A 22,155-nucleotide genomic window follows, 5' to 3' on the forward strand; every position below is an offset into this window, starting at 1 on the left:
ATAACTTTATCTTTCCTGCTGTCTTGTAGGAGACGGTGTAGATTGTAGCGTGTGTGTGTGCGTTGATACACTGAAACGTTGTAGTTGTAGCTATAGTTCAGTCGGTGTGTTCTCATGGACATCTTTTCCCTCTCTCCAGTCAGCTTCACCTCAGGAAGCTAACGAAATTACAACTGTCAGTTTGTTTCAGTTAGAGATTTATTTTTGTGCTCAAAGGAGACCTTACTCTTCACCCAGCATGTATACCTGTGCGTGTGTGTGTGTTTGAGATTGGTCATCGAAGTCAAAACCCGACCCAGTTTTTCCTGAAATGGCTGTTTTGAATCCTTAGGTAAGTGCAGTCATTTCAATATTCAAACGCTTTCAGCCAGGTAAGGCAGGCACCATTATGCAACAGAGAGCTAGCCAATATTCCCCCAGTGCACGCAGTCTGTCAGGTCTAGTAGAGAACACTGTGCTTGTCTCAGATTCATGCATTTCATGTCAGCTGGGCTCAGTTCAATGGCTACTTCTCACATTAGGTCATCATGCATTGAAATTCAAATCAAGAACCATTTTCAACACTCTGAATTGAATTTCAATGGATTTATTGAATTGGAATTGACCCCAACGTTGACATACAGTGGAGGAAAAAAGTATTTTGTACCAATTGTGCAAGTTCTCCCACTTAAAAAGATGAGAGAGGCCTGTAATTTTCATCATAGGTACACGTCAACTATGACAGACAAAATGAGAATTTTTTTCTCCAGAAAATCACATTGTAGGATTTGTAATTTATTTATTTGCAAATTATGGTGGAAAATAAGTATTTGGTCAATAACAAAAGTTTCTCAATACTTTGTTATATACCCTTTGTTGGCAATGACACAGGTCAAACGTTTTCTGTAAGTCTTCACAAGGTTTTCACACACTGTTGCTGGTATTTTGGCCCATTCCTCCATGCAGATCTCCTCTAGAGCAGTGATGTTTTGGGGCTGTCGCTGGGCAACACAGACTTTCAACTCCCTCCAAAGATTTTCTATGGGGTTGAGATCTGGAGACTGGCTAGGCCACTCCAGGACCTTGAAATGCTTCTTACGAAGCCACTCCTTCATTGCCCGGGCGGTGTGTTTGGGATCATTGTCATGCTGAAAGACCCAGCCACGTTTCATCTTCAATGCCCTTGCTGATGGAAGGAGGTTTTCACTCAATCTCACGATACATGGCCCCATTCATTCTTTCCTTTACACGGATCAGTCGTCCTGGTCCCTTTGCAGAAAAAACAGCCCCAAAGCATGATGTTTCCACCCCCATGCTTCACAGTAGGTATGGTGTTCTTTGGATGCAACTCAGCATTCTTTGTCCTCCAAACACGACGAGTTGAGTTTTTACCAAAAAGTTATATTTGGTTTCATCTGACCATATGACATTCTCCCAATCCTCTTCTGGATCATCCAAATGCACTCTAGCAAACTTCAGACGGGCCTGGACATGTACTGGCTTAAGCAGGGGGGACACATCTGGCACTGCAGGATTTGAGTCCCTGGCGGCGTAGTGTGTTACTGATGGTAGGCTTTGTTACTTTGGTCCCAGCTCTCTGCAGGTTATTCACTAGGTCCCCCCGTGTGGTTCTGGGATTTTTGCTCACCGTTCTTGTGATCATTTTGACCCCACGGGGTGAGATCTTGCGTGGAGCCCCAGATCGAGGGAGATTATCAGTGGTCTTGTATGTCTTCCATTTCCTAATAATTGCTCCCACAGTTGATTTCTTCAAACCAAGCTGCTTACCTATTGCAGATTCAGTCTTCCCAGCCTGGTGCAGGTCTACATACTGATGACAAGTTCAAACAGGTGCCATTAATACAGGTAACGAGTGGAGGACAGAGGAGCCTCTTAAAGAAGAAGTTACAGGTCTGTGAGAGCCAGAAATCTTGCTTGTTTGTAGGTGACCAAATACTTATTTTCCACCATCATTTGCAAATAAATTCATTAAAAATCCTACAATGTGATTTTCTGGATTTTTTTTTCTCAATTTGTCTGTCATAGTTGACGTGTACCTATGATGAAAATTACAGGCCTCTCTCATCTTTTTAAGTGGGAGAACTTGCACAATTGGTGGCTGACTAAATACTTTTTTCCCCCACTGTACATGCTTTTTTTTTGTGTGCAAATGATCGATAATGTATTTTTTCTTACACGTGGGCACTGCGCATACATATGCACGTGCCTTAACTATGTATTCTGTGAGGGTCTAGTATTGAACAGGAATGTATAACATTGTACTGTAATCTCTAACTGTTGTGTGCCTGTTGGTTATAGCTGGCTGTTGTACTAGTAAGGAGTGACTGTACATAGGTTATCACTGGAGAGCTGAGCCTCACGAACACTTGCATATTCCTTCAGTGGCTCAAGGTTAGCTTATACTTAGGCTGTGTCCCAAATGGAACCCTATTCCCTATATAATGCAATACTTTTGGCAAGTAGTGCATTACATAGGTCATAGGGTGCCACTTAGAACTCAGCCTTAGTTTGTTTTGGTTCTCATTGCTCTGCATAGCCCCAGCTGTCATTGCCTCCAAAATACACTATATATCCAAAAGTATGTGGACACCCTTTCAAATTAGTGGATTCAGTAATTTCAGCCACACCTGTTGCTGACAGGTGTATAAAATCGAGCACGCAGCCATGCAATCCCCATAGACAAACATTGGCAGTAGAATGGCCTTACTGAAGAGCTCAGTGACTTTCAACGTGGCACCGTCATTGGATGCCACCTTTCCAACAAGTCAGTTTGTCAAACTTCTGCCCTGCTAGAGCTGCCCCGGTCAACTGTAAGTGCTGTTATTGTGAAGTGGAAACGTCTAGGAGCAACAACGGGCTCAGCTGCGAAGTGGTAGGCCACACAAGCTCACAGAATGGGACCGCCGAGTGCAGAAGCGGGTAGCACTTAGAAATCGTCTGTCCTCGGTTGCAACACACTCACTACCGAGTTCCGTCAGCACAAGAACTGTTCGTCGGGAGCTTCATGAAATGGGTTTCCATGGCCGAGCAGCCGCACACAAGCCTAAGATCACCATGCGCAATGCCAAGCATCGGCTGGAGTGGTGTAAAGCTCGCCGCCATTGGACTCTGGAGCAGTCGAAACGTGTTCTCTGGAGTGATGAATCATGCTTCACCATCTGGCAGTCCGACGGACAAATCTGGGTTTGGCGGATGCTGGGAGAACGCAATCTGCCCAAATGCATAGCGCCAACTGTAAAGTTTGGTGGAGGAGGAATAATGTTCTGTGGTTGTTTTTCATGGTTCGGGCTAGGCCCCTTAGTTCCAGTGAAGGGAAATATTAACGCTACAGCATACAATGACATTGTAGACGATTCTGTGCTTCCAACTTTGTGGGAACAATTTGGGGAAGGCCCTTTCCTGTGTCAGCATGACAATGCCCCCGTGCACAAAGGAAGGTCATACAGAAATAGTTTGTTGATCAGTGCCCATGATTAATGATGATTGAATTAATGCCCATGATTTTGGAATGAGATGTTCGACGAGCAGGTGTCCACATACTTTAGCTTTTGGAATATATTTTGTATGGCATATTTTAGATTTGGGAATCTATTTCTGGCATATTTTAGCATAAGGAGTATATTTTAGCATTGGGAACATCATTTCACATGTTCAAGCATTGAAAATACATTTTGTATGGCTCATGGATAAATGGCTAGACAATAAGCTACTTCAGATGGCGAAATGAGTCTGGATAATGTTGAAATTATCATTTTGTTTTAGTGAGCAACATTAGAGGGCTATCATTAGCTTTGTTTTGTGGGCCTGTTAATAGTCATAAAGGGGAATGCTGAAGGCCTATATACAACTTTAATGGAAAAAGTGAGGGTGAAATAGTGTCATCTTCTGCCACTTTCAAGGCTGTCTGTGGTCAGATATGACTGATAATGCGAGGGGAAGAATGAGTGTGTGGGAAAAAGAGGACGGGGGAGAGTGGGCTGGAGGGGGAAACCAAGTGCCTTCTTTTCGAGAAGGTTCCATAGTATGTTGTCATCGGAAATCAGAACTGAAAGGGTGTATGGAAGCTTTTAGTGTGGTTTTGTTTTTTGGCTCGTGCTCTTCCTCTGCAGGTCATTTTTGCAAGTCACTTCACACCTTACAGCACCCCCATCGAGAGACGGTTGGGTTACTCATTGGCTCTCTCTCTTTCTCACTCACTCACTCTCTCTCTCACACACACACACACACACACACACCAGGACAAGCTTCTATGGCATATTCCTTTTCAGATGAAAGCTCTGTCCTTTCATCAGGAGTATTCCGGCTCTGTCTCTCTTTCTCTCTATTTCTCTACATCTCTCTCTCTCTTTCTTTCTCCGTTTCATGTTGTTTTCAGATAATGGCTGCTAGGGCTGTGACAATACCATGGCAAAAATGAAAACATGAAGCAGACCACACTCTTTGGTCCTTTAAAAACCTGCTGTATGTAAAGTATTGTGTGCTATAGCTTGGAAAATAAATAAATGTGACTCTGGATGACAACATAATGATGTTTGTTTCCAACATTAGGGCTGTTTTCCTTCCTTTTTTTTGGTTTACTTGTCATGATACAAACGAGCATTGCGATACTGGTATCATCGTGGCCCTAATGGCTACCTTCTCTCTACCCTTCTCCCCTCTCCTCCTAGAGCTAATGCTGGTATCTTTCCAGGGCATCACACACCTAAACACACACACACACTCTTGTGTTCAGTCGTGGAGCGTAAACAATGCTGATAGGCTATCTTATCAACCACACACATCTATTAGCCTATATGTTACAAAATACAGCAAGGAACAGGGTTGACTGCTTCTAGAACTTTCTATGGATTCCTGCCTTGTTACTTACCTGTCTGTAATAATATATTACATGAGGACTGGTGAGTTCATGGTGTCCGTATATGCTCTAAGACACTGGGCCTAGCATGCTATCAGGCTGAGAACAAACGACATGGGAAGATGGCTTGCTAACAATGGAGTATTTGTAGTAGGGATGCGTTGTGGGTAATTGATAACCTAAGGGAGGTATATTTGCCCCCTGGGTCCCACAGGGCAAGGGCCAGGTGTACATTATGCATGGCTAGGCAGGCTAGTGAAGAAAGAATATAATGTCCAGGCAACAGGCTGTTTAGTATCCTCATTATAAACCTAGTACAGTATGCAACATCTTTTTACTACATTCCATACAGGAAATGTACAACATTGATCTCTCATGACACAAGGCAATGGGACGTAAGTTGTCCCAAACTAGTGTTTTCATCCCAACCAGCTCCTATTGTGTGACTGAGCCCTTGAGAGCCTCTTGACAACTCCAGTCACTGTGTAACTATGGTGAACACATGAAACCCACCCATACTCTCTCTTTCTCTCTCTCATCTCACTCTCTCTATCACCGCTCTCTTTCTCTCTCACCTCACTCTCTCTATCACCGCTCTCTTTCTCTCTCACCTCACTCTCTCTATCACCGCTCTCTTTCTCTCTCTCACCTCACTCTCTCTATCACCACTCTCTTTCTCTCTCTCATCTCACTCTCTCTATCACCGCTCTCTTTCTCTCTCTCATCTCACTCTCTCTATCACTGCTCTCTTTCTCTCTCTCACCTCACTCTCTCTATCACCACTCTCTTATCTCACTCTCTCTATCACCGCTCTCTTTCTCTCTCACCTCACTCTCTCTATCACCGCTCTCTTTCTCTCTCTCATCTCACTCTCTCTATCACTGCTCTCTCTCTCTCTCACCTCACTCTCTCTCACCGCTCTCTTTCTCTCTCACCTCACTCTCTCTATCACCGCTCTCTTTCTCTCTCTCATCTCATCTCTCTCTATCACTGCTCTCTTTCTCTCTCTCATCTCACTCTCTCTATCACCGCTCTCTTTCTCTCTCTCTCATCTCACTCTCAGCCAGTGAACTCCTATCTTCCTCTCTCTCATCTCACTCTCAGCCAGTGAACTCCTATCTTCCTCTCTCTCATCTCACTCTCAGCCAGTGAACTCCTATCTTCCTCTCTCTCATCTCAGCCAGTGAACTCCTATCTTCCTCTCTCTCATCTCAGCCAGTGAACTCCTATCTTCCTCTCTCTCATCTCACTCTCAGCCAGTGAACTCCTATCTTCCTCTATCTCATCTCACTCTCAGCCAGTGAACTCCTATCTTCCTCTATCTCATCTCACTCTCAGCCAGTGAACTCCTATCTTCCTCTCTCTCATCTCACTCTCAGCCAGTGAACTCCTATCTTCCTCTCTCTCATCTCACTCTCAGCCAGTGAACTCCTATCTTCCTCTCTTCTGTCTCTGCCCTTTCTCTTTTACTCATCCCCCTCTGTCTTCCCTCTTTCTCAGCCAGTGAACTCCTATCTTCCTCTCTTCTTTCTCTGCTCTTTCTCTTCCTTCCCCTTCTTTCTTCCTCAAACAGTGAGCTCCCATTTACCTCGTTCACCCTCCTTCTCGTCCATGAGCTTTTATCTCTGGTGGTATCAGCCGGTGAGCTCTGCCCCCCTCTCTCTCTCCCGTAGGGGCCTCTGGTGGCTGTATCCATTAACAATGCCCCTCCCCTCTGTGGCTTGTTTTGCCCCAGACAAACCTGTAATCTACATCCTAGCAGCAGCTGCCATGGCAACACCAAGGGCTGATCCACCCTAGGATACAATTTCCTTAGGCACAGATCTGGCTGGCATAGAGAGCCTTGACCAAATGTGTTGTCATGTTTTGAAGTTTTAACTCACTACTGTGCAGGTGTATATTTACCTTAACACCCGTGTTTTGGCATTAGGGTATCTTGGTAGTTCTGGCTTTTGGCTTTGTTCATGATACTTGTACTGCCTGTTGTTCAGCTCCTGCTGTGTTTGTTGTGCTGGAAAAATTAGGCTAGAGTGGTTAGCTAGAATGTAAATGAACAAGTGTACATTATGTAAATGTGTTCTCTGCACAGAGTAGTAGGGTTTTGAGGTGTGTCTTTGGGGGTTGTGTGATGTCAACGATCTCAGGAGACACAGGCGGCAGCCATTTTGTGCCAAGGCATGTAACAGTTAATACATGTCTCTAGTAAAAGCAATAGTGAACAGGTAGGTGTACATTGATGCAGATCTAAGAGGAATGTTTATACTGATACTGTTCTGTTTCTGTTCCATCAGTGTGGTGATGAAAGTAAGAAGATATGCTGTGGAAACCCTAGTTTTGCCTTCAGTTAGGTTTCTACATCACAAGCTCACAAAGATCTCAGTAACCCTAACTTTCCATTACATCCATTTGGAGAAAAGGAACAGTCTGATTTAGCTCTGTTTGTCTCCCCATTGCCATCTAGTGGTTTAGAAGCTCTTTCACACTTTGGAACGCAAACTGTTATCATAGACCCAACATGGCTGTGGTTGCATTTTTTAAAGACCATTCCATCCAACAACACTGACTCAACTCTCCTCTCCTGTCACCCCTCCAGGTTCCCACCAAGAAGCTGAAGAAGTTTGAGAAGGAGTACCAGAGCCTGAGAGAGAGCCAGCTGCAGCAGGAGGACCCCATCGACCGCTACCAGGTAAGAAACAGACTACCCACAATCGTGTCTTAACCACTACTCCAGATTCAGTTTACTCTACCCCCAATCTGACTTAAACTGTTAGGCAGATGACATAATATCTGACCCTGTATCGGTAGTTGTGAGTAGGGGCCTCACTTCTGCTTACGCCCCATTCAGCCACTAAAATTACCCCAGTGTTTCCCATAGCTAGAGTTACTTAGGCAGGCCCCCTCACTGTGCTTGTATACCTCGAGAATTGGACCTCTGAAAAAAGGGTTTTTTGTAAAATATAGATGATACTTCGGAAGTCTTTGGTATTCCGCTTAAGAAACAACACCTAGGGGAAACACTGATATCCTTCCCAGTAGACGCCTGTCCCACCCCCTCCCTCCAGTCTCGGCTCAGGTCTTGTAGAACGCTGTGCTGATCATGGCAGACTACGCAAGGCACACCCACAGTGGAGAGAAAGGGAAATCACTTTTTTGTTGTTGTTATGAGTGGAAGCCGTAGACTTTTGCTGGTCAAAGATATGGAAGAGAAAACAGCTTTCCCCTCTCACTATTGGAATTATGTTAAGATTCATAGGGATGATTCTGAATAATGTAATCCAATACAACCTCATCCAGTTAGTCTCAGATATCCCCGACCTTGGAGCTACAGTACGTAATCCTTCAGCTTTTCTCTGACTTTTCCAAATGGGGAAAAATCTGGGCAGGGTTCTCTTCAGACAGACAACTCTCCCAACAAATCACACTTTTGGGTAGGCAGGGCTTAAATTGCTTATTAAAAATATTCCCCTCTGAAACATAGAGACGGACCCAATGCGCACGCATATAGCTATGCTAATCAGGGGAGAACGACTGGCAGTCACCCCTGGAATGAGATGAGGAACACCACATCCTCATTATAATTATGCCGCATAAATCATTATATACATTTTCAAAATGTTATAACCCTTCTACACTAAAAGGAGGGACATATTAGATGACTGCAACCTGTAAAACGTTACTATCTTCAAGTGACTGCTAGTTAGTTACCTAGCATTGTTCAGCCCATAGTAACTTAGACATCCAGCTAGCTAGCCAGCTAATAGCTTTAGCTTGCTCACTAGCCATTAGTAATGGGCTTGCTAATACATTTTATGTGTTGGTTATTAGTTAGCTAGCTCTACTACAGGCTAAACATTTCCCTTCACTGAAGTTATTCATTTTTCTTCTTGGGACTTGGATGTATCTTTTTTTACATAGACCAAAGCCAATCACCCATGCATTCTACTGTAGCTAGATACTGTACTAACCATACTCACTGGCAAGTTTCTTCCCTGCCCCCCAAGTTTGAAAATGCTAGAAGTAAACATTGATTTTGTTAGGAACTCCTCTCAGCTGGTTGTCTAGGTCTTAATTCTACACAAATTGAAATGAAATAACCAAAACCAGCAGACGCACAGCCCTCCAGGAATTGAGTTTGACACCCCTGATCTAATGCAACATTTACTAATGTAAAGAAAACAGAGCATGTACAATCACTTTATTTTGTAGGATGATATAGCTTAATGGTGCATGAAGCAAACATGGGATGCCTTTGAAGTTGAGTAAAGGTGTCCATGTTTTCGTCCTTCTGTCCCCTGGTGCAGTGGAACATTTCTTGTTCAGCCGCAGTAGCATTATTCCGGATAGTTGACGTCCTGTAAACAGTGAACGGGCATGTAGATGTCTATGGGACAGTTTTCAGACTGGATCTGACATTTTGAAATATATATTTCTTATTAAAAACTGCATTTGCATAATATAACACCCTCACAACCTCCATCCTCATAATCAGCATAACACCCTGGTTCTCTAAAATTCACATTCCAGGCTTGCAAACAGTGGTGCCAGTTGGCTGTGCAGCCTCAACCCAGTATGCGCGCACAACGTCTTCGGACATGTACATTTGAGTTGGCAATATGTATTCTAAAGACTTTTTGCACATTTGCAAGATGTCACCGAGATGTTGATCCCTGGCCTACATATGCCAATGTAGAACGTAGGCTGACGCCTCGGCTACGTTTTGACAATGAGCAAATTCTCTTTACGACATATTCCTGATGTATTCCGTATCCATCGTGCTATCAAGGTGTGCGCCATCAGGGAAAGACATCAAAGAAAATACTGCATTGTATGCTGGTTGTCAAGCATTCCCTCTAATCAAAGATCGATTTACTTTAGACCTGTGGATCCAGGTGTTTGGGCAGTCAGTACCGTAAGTAAATAAATAAAGTACGTGCCAGGGAAAAGCCAGTCTCTCTCTTTTACACTGTCTCATCCTTGGGGTCTTTGTAGAACCATTCATTTGAGTGGCGACCGGCTGACTTGGGTCTCTCTGAGCTCTTTCATTGTCTGTCGTCATCCACATCACTGGGGCTGTAGATGAGCTGTCACAGCACCGTCTTGAACGCTGCCTTGTTCATCTTCAATGCCTCCTACAGCAGTAGAAATGGAGAGAGAAGAGAGAGAGAAAGAGAGGGGGAGACATTAGAATGTCTAGGCCCCGTGTAGCTCAGTTGGTAGAGCATGGCGCTTGCAACGCCAGGGTTGTGGGTTCGTTTCCCACAGGGGGGCCAGTATGAAAATTTATGCACTCACTAACTGTAAGTCGCTCTGGATAAGAGCGTCTGCTAAATGACTAAAATGTAAAAATGTAAATATGTGCTGGGGGCCATGATGCCCATGCTGAAGGGCAAGTAGGTGGACATCGCCATGGCACCTCCAGGGACCTCAGCTGCTGTGTATGTGGGCGACGGGGGTGACACTTGGGGACGGAGAGGGGTTACATTTTGCATAGGTGTTTTTACATAACCACCTCTGCCAGTACTTGGGGAACAGATTGTTTCCATAAACCTTAATGTAGACATTCTTAGCTATTTGCCGTTCAAGCAGGCAGACATACAGCCGGTATGACGAGTTTGGATGTATGATGTCATACCGGCTGTTTTTCTGCCTGCTTGAACGGCAAATAGCTCAAATACGCATGAAAACATGAAATTACCCCGGGAATCGATAGAACTCGCTCAGAGATGCAGAAATACGATATAACATTAAAAATGGCTGAATCTTCCTTTAAGTTCCAAAGGCTTCCAAAACCGTACCACTAGCGAGGATTAATAACGTTTCTAAACGTTAAACAGAGCGTGGGGATTGTAGTTCACATGGAGACAGCTGTCCTCCATAGCAGCCCAGTCACACAGCCACTATGTAAAAAATATTACTGACAAATGTTTTAAAGAGCAGCTCGTTTGCAAGTTTGTTGTTGTTTGGATGGAGAGACTGTAAGGTAGAGGTCTTCACGGGTCCAACAGACCTGAAATTCCGACATCTGACCCTGTTCCCGAGCTGGTCCGGGTCCTAAAATCTGACTTTTGTCTTAGATCCGGGTCAAGTCTGATATAATTGCCACAGGTCTCAGTATGTGCAATTATAATGTATTTACCAACCCGATTTGGGCCCGTTTCTGTTAATTTAAAGTGTGTGAGGTGATGAGAACTGTGTGAACTTGTTATGTGTCAGCCAATTGCAACTCAGTAAAACGTCTAGCATATGTCCAGCTGAAACTGGTTCCGGCTGCTCACCTCGCGTGCGCCTGCTGCTGAGGAGAGAGAGTGAAAGGAGCCTTGACCTAGGCTACTGTTGACTGCGAAGATGGAGGCATTTTTCATTTAAATAAAACTAAAGTTAGAGGAGAATAAGTACATTGAAAAGAAACCGACAAGGGGAATGTCCTCGGGGACAAGTTAATATTGTAGTGGACAAAGATGAGAAGAACGTTGGCCCGGCCAAATGGACTGTGTGCAACTCGCTATTCAGGTTTGATGCAATTTTCTGACTTGTATTTATTTATTTTTGTGTTTATTATTTGTTTTATCATTATTATTATTATTGTATATCATTATTATTATTGTAGGCCTATTTAAGAATATAAACCAGTTCTTTAAATATGCAAAAGTGTTTTGTTTCATTTTGTTGAGACAAATTAAGTTTGAACTGTCTTAATTTTGTGCTCCGTAATTAGTTTAAGATAGGTTAAAAGTAAACATCATTAGCTTATTGCTGTCAAGTGTTTTGTTTCATTCTGTGAAGCCATTTTCTTTGGCCAAATGAAGTTCCAACTGTAATGTTGTGTTTACTTCAATATAATAGAATTACCGCTAGGCCTACTATATGGCTACTCGCACTCAAACCATGAAAAGGAAAAACCAAAGAGGGCGAGATGCAAAACTTCATTTAATGCCGCAATATTATAACATGTTGGTATTTTCCCTATAAACAATGACTTGACTTACTTTTGATATTACCCTAATAAGCTAGGAAACGTTTGTGAAGGTTTGGTGTGGTATGGTTGTTATTAGGCTTAGCTAGGCTGCAGGCATATGAAGGCAGTGCGCACCAGAGCGCCAACTGACTCCGACAGTTGAACTTGAGTTGAGGAAGAATGTTTTAGGCCTACCAGAGTTACTCCTTTAATCTATACTGAACAAAAATATAAACGCCATATGTCAAGTGTTGGTTTCATGAGCTGAAATAAAAGATCCCAGAAATGTTTAATACGCACAAAAAACGTATTTCTCTCAAATGTTGTGCACAAATGTGTTTACATCCCTGTTAGTGAGCGTTTCTCGTTAGCCAAGATAATCCATCCACCTGACAGGTGTGGCATATCAAGAAGCTGATTAAACAGCATGATCATAACACCTTGTGCTGGGGACAATAAAAGGCCACTCTAAAATGTACAGTTTTGTCACACAACACAATGCCACAGATGTCTCAAGTTTTGAGGGAGCGTGCAATTGGCATGCTGACTGCAGGAATGTCCACCAGAGCAGGTTTGGGATGCTCCGGATCAACGTGTACGACAGCGTGTTCCAGTTCCCGCCAATATCCAGCAACTTTTCACAGCCATTGAAGAGGAGTGGGACAACATTCCACAGGCCACAATCAACAGCCTGATCAACTCTATGTGAAGGAGATGTGTCGCGCTGCATGAGGCAAATGGTCACACCAGATACTGACTGGTTTTCTGATCCACGCCTTACCTTTCTTTAATGGTATCTGTGACCAACAGATGCATATCTGTATTCCAAATCACGTGAAATTCATAGATTAGGACCTAATGATTTCCTTAAATGAACTGTAACTCAGTAAAATCTTTGAAATTGTTGCATGTTGCGTTTATTTTTGTTTGGGGTTGTATTTTCTGGTTTGGGGTTGTTTGAGGTGATTAGTTGTACCCCCTGCTTGCTGTGCGCGTACAGCAAATGAACTGTCGCTAATTTTGCAGAACAAGTTGTGTAAGTTTGTTTCTCCGCATACTGAACATGGTCTTATAATGTGTGGGGGTGTGTGTTAGTGATGCGTGGGTCAGCTGTTTGTTCACCCACACCCTCCCGCAATCTGAGGCCCGCATCTGACCCTAACCCGCAAATTAAGGAAATTAAAAGCTGTTAAAACGACCTAACATGTTTTTGATAAGATTTCAGTTTGGCTTGATGCATATTTTATGCGTTTCAAATACTATCAGCTTTTATGATGCTGATAAAGATAGACTGCCCCTAACTGCGCATTCATTCTCTCAAGATGCTGAAATAAATAAAGAATATTTCTCCACTCCTGTTTCCAAGTCAAAATGTATATTTGGTGTATCACTTTACTGCAAGAAATGCTGAATTCTGCAGGAGTTAACATTATATTAGGCTATGTGAGAGGTTATAGACCTACAGTCGTTGTCCAGATTTCCATTAGGCTACTATCCCATTTAACCCATCTGAACCGTTTCTCTGTGCCCAGTGGGTTGTGACTGTTTAATTTGTGTATCTCATCACACGTAACATAGCCGGCACTGCTATCATCCTCTTTTACCACTTCACCAAACATTAGACTACTGTTCTGACCCTCCCTTCTATAACATTAGACTACTGTTCTGGCCCTCCCTTCTATAACATTACACTACTGTTCTGACCCTCCCTTCTATAACATTAGACTACTGTTCTGGCCCTCCCTTCTATAACATTAGACTACTGTTCTGGCCCTCCCTTCTATAACATTAGACTACTGTTCTGACCCTCCCTTCTATAACATTAGACTACTGTTCTGACACTCCCTTCTATAACATTACACTACTGTTCTGACCCTCCCTTCTATAACATTACACTACTGTTCTGACCCTCCCTTCTATAACATTACACTACTGTTCTGGCCCTCCCTTCTATAACATTAGACTACTGTTCTGACACTCCCTTCTATAACATTAGACTACTGTTCTGGCCCTCCCTTCTATAACATTAGACTACTGTTCTGACACTCCCTTCTATAACATTACACTACTGTTCTGACCCTCCCTTCTATAACATTACACTACTGTTCTGACCCTCCCTTCTATAACATTACACTACTGTTCTGGCCCTCCCTTCTATAACATTAGACTACTGTTCTGACCCTCCCTTCTATAACATTAGACTACTGTTCTGACCCTCCTTTCTATAACATTAGACTACTGTTCTGACCCTCCCTTCTATAACATTAGACTACTGTTCTGACCCTCCTTTCTATAACATTACACTACTGTTCTGACCCTCCCTTCTATAACATTAGACTACTGTTCTAACCCTCCCTTCTATAACATTAGACTACTGTTCTGGCCCTCCCTTCTATAACATTAGATTACTGTTCTAACCCTCCCTTCTATAACATTAGACTACTGTTCTGGCCCTCCCTTCTATAACATTAGATTACTGTTCTAACCCTCCCTTCTATAACATTAGACTACTGTTCTGGCCCTCCCTTCTATAACATTAGACTACTGTTCTGACCCTCACTTCTATTTATTTTCAACTCTCCATTGCACAGTTTTCCTCATATTAATTAAACTCCGACATTGCCCGTTTTGCCTCAGTGGATCGCCGTTAACTTTTTCTGCCCACGTTTCCAAAAGCATTTGTCAGTTGGTGTGTATTTGGCATGCTACAGTTAGGCCCTATAGGTTAGGCTACATGCTAACGCCAGATACCAATAGGTTAGGCTACATGCTAACGCCAGATACCAATAGGTTAGGCTACATGCTAACGCCAGATACCAATAGGTTAGGCTACATGCTAACGCCAGATACCAAGAATGAAAGAAAAACCTCCATGTAGCCTGTAGATATGAACTGCACAAGAATTAGACATTTGTGGATTTCACACTTCATCCACACAATATTTCATGACCCTAAACCCGCCCGCGGGTTATGAGTCAACCCGCACATCACTAGTGTGTGTGTGTGTGTGTGTATACATACTTTTTTTTATGGAAAATGTACTGGCTACGGCTGTGATATGTGATTGTCTCACCCAGCTATCTTAAGATGAACGCTAAATGACTAAAATGTAATGTGTGTGTGTTGCTGCCCACAGAGAGAGAACCGTCGGCTGCAGGAGGCCAGCATGCGGCTGGAGCAGGAGAACGATGACCTGGCCCATGAGCTGGTGACCAGCAAGATCGCCCTGCGGACCGACCTGGACCAGGCGGAGGACAAGGCAGACGTGCTGAACAAGGAGCTGCTCTGCACCAAACAACGCCTGGTGGAGACTGAGGAGGAGAAGCGGAGGCAGGCGGAGGAGACAGCACAGGTTACACAGCTCAGTCACACACGTGCAAGTGCTTCGGGAGAAGTGTTGGGACGCAGCCCAAATGACCGAAGTAGCAAGGGTTTTACGATCATAGCTAATGTGTGGTTGCGATCTTGCCCTGTCTGTCCAGATTAAAGAGGTGTTCAGGAGAGAGCTGGAGAAAGCTGAGTCAGAGATCAAGAAGACTACGGCTATCATCGCTGAATACAAACAGGTAGGATCCAGAGACATAAGAGAGGAGAGCAGTGTGTGTATGGTTCTAACCCCGTTACCTTACCTTTTAGACCCAGGTTACACCATAAAGCTGGTTTATAGTTACTTTTTTGATTCCACAATTTTACTGTCATTACCTTTGGTGCATTTAATGCATTGATTTACCTTGCCAGGAGCTGATGAGCATTGTGTGGGTGGGGAGATCGGTGTATGATGTATGTTGATGATGTATGTTTTTAACCTGTGATATTCTATGTGGAAGCAGCAGCACTATTTCATGTCCAAGACACATTTCCCCTCGGGACAATAATCCTAATCCTACTATGTCCCTAAAATCCCATTAAATCCTAATTGAGATGCATATTCTGTATGTTCTGGTGTTCAGGTGTATCTGAAAGGTCACTGAACCTGTCTAGGTAATACGTAATAGCTTTGTAAACATGCAGTCCTCCTGTGTGTTCCCAGATCTGTTCTCATCTCAGCACCAGGCTAGAGAAGCAGCAGGCTGCCACCAAGGAGGAGCTGGACATCATCAAGGTAGGACAAGATCTGTGTTGGCGTCTGTCATGTAATTATTATTAGGTGGTATGATGAAGGGTTCTAGTACAGTGTTAGGATACAAGCCCATCACTAGATCCAAGCCCATCACTAGATCCAAGCCCATCACTAGACTTGTATCACTAGATACAAGCCCATCACTAGATACAAGCCCATCACTAGATCCAAGCCCATCACTAGACTTGTATCACTAGATACAAGCCCATCACTAGATACAAGCCCATCACTAGATCCAAGCCCATCACTAGACTTGTATCACTAGATACAAGCCCATCACTAGGGTCCTCTGTAGCTCAGCTGGTAGAGCACGGCGCTTGTAACGCCAAGGTAGTGGGTTCGATCCCCGGGACCACCCATACACAAAAATGTATGCACACATGACTGTAAGTCGCTTTGGATAAAAGCGTCTGCTAAATGGCATATTATTTATATTATTATTAAATACAAGCCCATCACTAGATACAAGCCCATCACTAGATACAAGCCCGTCCCTAGATACAAGCCTGTCCCTAGATACAAGCCCGTAACTAGATACAAGCCCATAACTAGATCCAAGCCCATCACTAGATCCAAACCCATCACTAGACTTGTATCACTAGATACAAGCCCATCACTAGATACAAGCCCGTCCCTAGATACAAGCCTGTCCCTAGATACAAGCCCGTAACTAGATACAAGCCCGTAACTAGATCCAAGCCCATCACTAGATCCAAACCCATCACTAGACTTGTATCACTAGATACAAGCCCGTCCCTAGATACAAGCCCGTCCCTAGATACAAGCCCGTCCCTAGATACAAGCCCATCACTAGATACAAGCCCATCACTAGATCCAAGCCCGTAACTAGATACAAGCCCGTAACTAGATACAAGCCCGTAACTAGATACAAGCCCGTAACTAGATACAAGCCCATCACTAGATACAAGCCCGTAACTAGATACAAGCCCATCATTAGATACAAGCCCATCTCTAGATACAAGCCCATCACTAGATACAAGCCCGTAACTAGATACAAGCCCATCACTAGATACAGTGGGGAGAACAAGTATTTGATACACTGCCGATTTTGCAGGTCGGCAGTGTATCCAGAAAATCACATTGTATGATTTCTTAGTAATTAATTTGCATTTTATTGCATGACATAAGTATTTGATCACCTACCAACCAGTAACAATAAAATACTATGTATACGCAACATAAAGACTATAAAGTATGTATACGCAACATAAAGACTATATATATAGTATGTATGTTGCGTATACATACTTTATATATAGTCTTTATGTTGCGTATACATACTTTATATATAGTCTTTATGTTGCGTATACATACTTTATATATAGTCTTTATGTTGCGTATACATACTTTATATATAGTCTTTATGTTGTGTATACATACTATATATATAGTCTTTATGTTGCGTATATATACTTTATATATAGTCTTTATGTTGTGTATACATACTTTATAGTCTTTATGTTGCGTATACATACTTTATATATAGTCTTTATGTTGCATATACATACTTTATATATAGTCTTTATGTTGCGTATACATACTTTATATATAGTCTTTATGTTGTGTATACATACTTTATATATAGTCTTTATGTTGCGTATACATACTATATATATAGTCTTTATGTTGTGTATAAATACTATATATATAGTCTTTATGTTGCGTATACATACTTTATATATAGTCTTTATGTTGCGTATACATACTTTATATATAGTCTTTATAATGTGTATACATACTTTATATATAGTCTTTATGTTGCGTATACATACTATATATACAGGTAAAAGTCAGTAAATTAGAATATTTTGAAAAACTTGATTTATTTCAGTAATTGCATTCAAAAGGTGTAACTTGTACATTATATTTATTCATTGCACACAGACTGATGCATTCAAATGTTTATTTCATTTAATTTTGATGATTTGAAGTGGCAACAAATGAAAATCCAAAATTCCGTGTGTCACAAAATTAGAATATTGTGTAAGGGTTACATTTTGAAGACACCTGGTGCCACAAACTAATCAGCTGATTAACTCAAAACACCTGCAAAGGGCTTTAAATGGTCTCTCAGTCCAGTTCTGAAGCCTACACAAACATGGGGAAGACTTCAGATTTGACAGCTGTCCAAAAGGCGACCATCGACACATTGCACAAGGAGGGAAAGACACAAAAGGTTATTGCAGAAGAGGCTGGCTGTTCTCAGAGCTCTGTGTCCAAACACATTAATAGAGAGGCAAAGGGAAGGAAAAACTGTGGTCAGAAAAAGTGTACAAGCGATAGGGATCACCGCGCCCTAGTCAAGATTGTGAAAAAAACCCATTCAAAAATGTGGGGAGATTCACAAGGAGTGGACAGCTGCTGGAGTCAGGGCTTCAAGATCCACCACCAAGAGACGCTTGAAAGACATGGGTTTCAACTGCCGCATACCTCGTGTCAAGCCACTGTTGACCAAGAAACAGCGCGAAAGCGTCTCACCTGGGCTAAGGAAAAAAAGAGCTGGACTGCTGCTGAGTGGTCTAAAGTCATGTTTTCTGACGAAAGCAAATTTTGCATTTCCTTTGGAAATCGAGGTCCCAGAGTCTGGAGGAAGACAGGAGAGGCACAGGATCCACGTTGCCTGAAGTCTAGTGTAAAGTTTCCACCATCAGTGATGGTTTGGGGGTGCCATGTCATCTGCTGGTGTCGGTCCACTCTGTTTCCTGAGATCCAGGGTCAACGCAGCCGTCTACCAGCAAGTTTTAGAGCACTTCATGCTTCCTGCTGCTGACCTGCTCTATGGAGATGGAGATTTCAGGTTCCAACAGGACTTGGCGCCTGCACACAGCGCAAAATCTACCCGTGCCTGGTTTACGGACCATGGTATTTCTGTTCTAAATTGGCCAGCCAACTCCCCTGACCTTAGCCCCATAGAAAATCTGTGGGGTATTGTGAAAAGGAAGATGCAGAATGCCAGACCCAACAACGCAGAAGAGTTGAAGGCCACTATCAGAGCAACCTGGGCTCTCATAACACCTGAGCAGTGCCAGAAACTCATCGACTCCATGCCACGCCGCATTAATGCAGTAATTGAGGCAAAAGGAGCTCCAACCAAGTATTGAGTATTGTACATGCTCATATTTTTCATTTTCATACTTTTCAGTTGGCCAACATTTCTAAAAAATCCCTTTTTTGTATTAGCCTTAAGTAATATTCTAATTTTGTGACACACGGAATTTTGGATTTTCATTTGTTGCCACTTCAAATCATCAAAATTAAATGAAATAAACATTTGAATGCATCAGTCTGTGTGCAATGAATAAATATAATGTACAAGTTACACCTTTTGAATGCAATTACTGAAATAAATCAAGTTTTTCAAAATATTCTAATTTACTGACTTTTACCTGTATATAGTCTTTATGTTGTGTATACATACTATATATATAGTCTTTATGTTGTGTATAAATACTATATATATAGTCTTTATGTTGTGTATACATACTTTTTATATAGTCTTTATGTTGTGTATACTTTATAGTCTTTATGTTGCGTATACATACTTTATATATAGTCTTTATGTTGCGTATACATACTTTATATATAGTCTTTATGTTGCGTATACATACTTTATATATAGTCTTTATAATGTGTATACATACTTTATATATAGTCTTTATGTTGCGTATACATACTTTATATATAGTCTTTATGTTGTGTATACATACTTTATATATAGTCTTTATGTTGCGTATACATACTTTTTATATAGTCTTTATGTTGCGTATACATACTTTATATATAGTCTTTATGTTGTGTATACATACTTTATATATAGTCTTTATGTTGCGTATACATACTTTATATATAGTCTTTATGTTGCGTATACATACTTTATATATAGTCTTTATGTTGCGTATACATACTTTATATATAGTCTTTATGTTGCGTATACATACTTTTTATATAGTCTTTATGTTGTGTATACATACTTTATATATAGTCTTTATGTTGCGTATACATACTTTATATATAGTCTTTATGTTGCGTATACATACTTTATATATAGTCTTTATGTTGTGTATACATACTTTATATATAGTCTTTATGTTGCATATGCATATACACATACATATATACAAAAGTATGTGGACACCACTTCAAATTAGTGGAATCGGCTATTTCAGCCACACTCGTTGCTGGCAGGTGTAAAAAACATTTCTAACAAGTCATTTCTGCCCTGCTAGAGCTGCCCCGGTCAACTGTAAGTGCTGTTATTGTGAAGTGGAAATGTCTAGGAGCAACAATGGCTTAGCCGTGAAGTGGTAGGCCACACAAGCACACAGAAAGGGACTGCTGAAGTGCGTAAAAATTATCTGTCCTCGGTTGCAACACTCACAACCGAGTCCCAAACTGGAAGCAACATCAGCACAAGAACTGTTCGTCCTCCCGAAATGGGTTTCCATGGCCGAGCAGCCGCACACAGGCCTAAGATCGCAATGCCAAGCATCGACTAGAGTGGTGTAAAGCTCGCCGCCATTGGATTCTGGAGCAGTGGAAATGCGTTCTCTGGAGTGATGAATCACGCTTTACCATCTGGCAGTCTGACGGACTAATCTGGGTTTGGCGGATGCCAGGGGAAGGCCCTTTCCTGTTTCAGCATGACAATGCCCCTGTGCACAAACGAGGTCCATACAGAAATGCTTTGTCGAGATCGGTGTGGAAGAACTTGACTGGCCTGCACAGAGCCCTGACCTCAACCCCATCGAACACCTTTGGGATGAATTGGAATGCCGACTGCGAGCCAGGCCTAATCGCCCAACATCAGTCCCCGACCTCACCAATGCTCTTGTGGCTGAATGGAAGCAAGTCCCCGCAGCAATGTTCCAACATCTAGTGAAAAGCCTTCCCAGAAGAGTGGAGGCTGTTATAGCAGCAAAGTGGGGACCAACTCCATATTAATGCCCGTGATTTTGGAATGAGATGTTCGGCGAGCAGGTGTCCACATACTTTTGGTCATGTAGTGTACATACAGTAGATTAACCTGGTATATGTGTTTCTCTCTCTCTCCCCCTTCCTGCCTCCCTCTCTGCAGAGTAAGGTGATGGCGTGTGAGCGCTGCAGGGAGGTGTTCAGTAAAGAAGGGGCTCTCCAGATGCCCCCTCCCAGCAGAGACAACAGGGACAGTGAGCTAGATGAGGAGAAGGACTCCCTGAAGGCCCAGCTCAGAGAACTGGAGCTAGAGCTGGCCCAGACCAAACTACAGCTGGTAGAGGCCAAGTGCAAGATCCAGGTCAGATACCATGGAGGATAAGAAGCACACACACACACACACACACAGACTCGCGCACACACACAAACAGAAAAACACACACGCAGAAACACATACACACACAGAAACACATACACACACACACGCAGACACACACACAGAAACACACACACACAGAAACACATACACACACAGAAACACATACACACACGCACGCAGAAACACATGCACACACACACAAACACACAGAAACACACACACACACAGAAACACATGCACACACACACAAACACACAGAAACACACACACACACAGAAACACATGCACACACTAAAACACACATAAACACACCACACAGAAACACACACACACAGAAACACACACACACACACACACACAGACACACACACAGAAACACACACACACACAGAAACACACACACACACAGAAACACATACACACACGCACGCAGAAACACATGCACACACACACAAACACACAGAAACACACACACACAGAAACACACGCACACACAGAAACACATGCACGCACACACTAAAACACAGGAACACACACTAAAACACAGGAACACACACAGGAACACACACTAAAACACACACTAAAACACAGGAACACACACAGGAACACACACTCTCACCCAGTGTAGTATAATAAAGTAGTACACATCATACACACCTTTTGTTCAAGCCATTGGATGTGCTGCTTTTATGTTCCATCCCTTTTTGACTATTCATGATTATCACGATGACTATTCATTATTATGGTGGCTGACTTCATGTTGCTATGGTGACTAATATTGATGTTTATTATGGTGGCTGACTGTTCATGTTGCTATGGTGACTAATATTGATGATTATTATGGTGGCTGACTTCATGTTGCTGTAGTGACTAATATTGATGATTATTATGGTGGCTGACTGTTCATGTTGCTA

General features: G+C 42.5%; 1 protein-coding gene across 3 annotated transcripts in view; it reads left to right on the forward strand.

The window, feature by feature from the left end:
• LOC121576449 (rab GTPase-activating protein 1-like) overlaps positions 1–22,155 on the forward strand; it is a 193,104-nt gene that overhangs the window by 167,856 nt on the left and 3,093 nt on the right. For all 3 annotated transcript variants that reach the window (XM_041889596.1, XM_041889597.2, XM_041889598.2), the window contains 5 exons: positions 7,449–7,541; positions 14,947–15,162; positions 15,293–15,376; positions 15,841–15,912; positions 21,026–21,223. In XM_041889596.1, the coding sequence (XP_041745530.1) occupies positions 7,449–7,541; positions 14,947–15,162; positions 15,293–15,376; positions 15,841–15,912; positions 21,026–21,223 (663 nt within the window). The remainder of the gene's footprint in view (positions 1–7,448; positions 7,542–14,946; positions 15,163–15,292; positions 15,377–15,840; positions 15,913–21,025; positions 21,224–22,155) is intronic.

The sequence above is a fragment of the Coregonus clupeaformis genome, chromosome 11, assembly GCF_020615455.1.
Source record: "Coregonus clupeaformis isolate EN_2021a chromosome 11, ASM2061545v1, whole genome shotgun sequence".
Taxonomy (NCBI): Eukaryota; Metazoa; Chordata; class Actinopteri; order Salmoniformes; family Salmonidae; genus Coregonus; species Coregonus clupeaformis.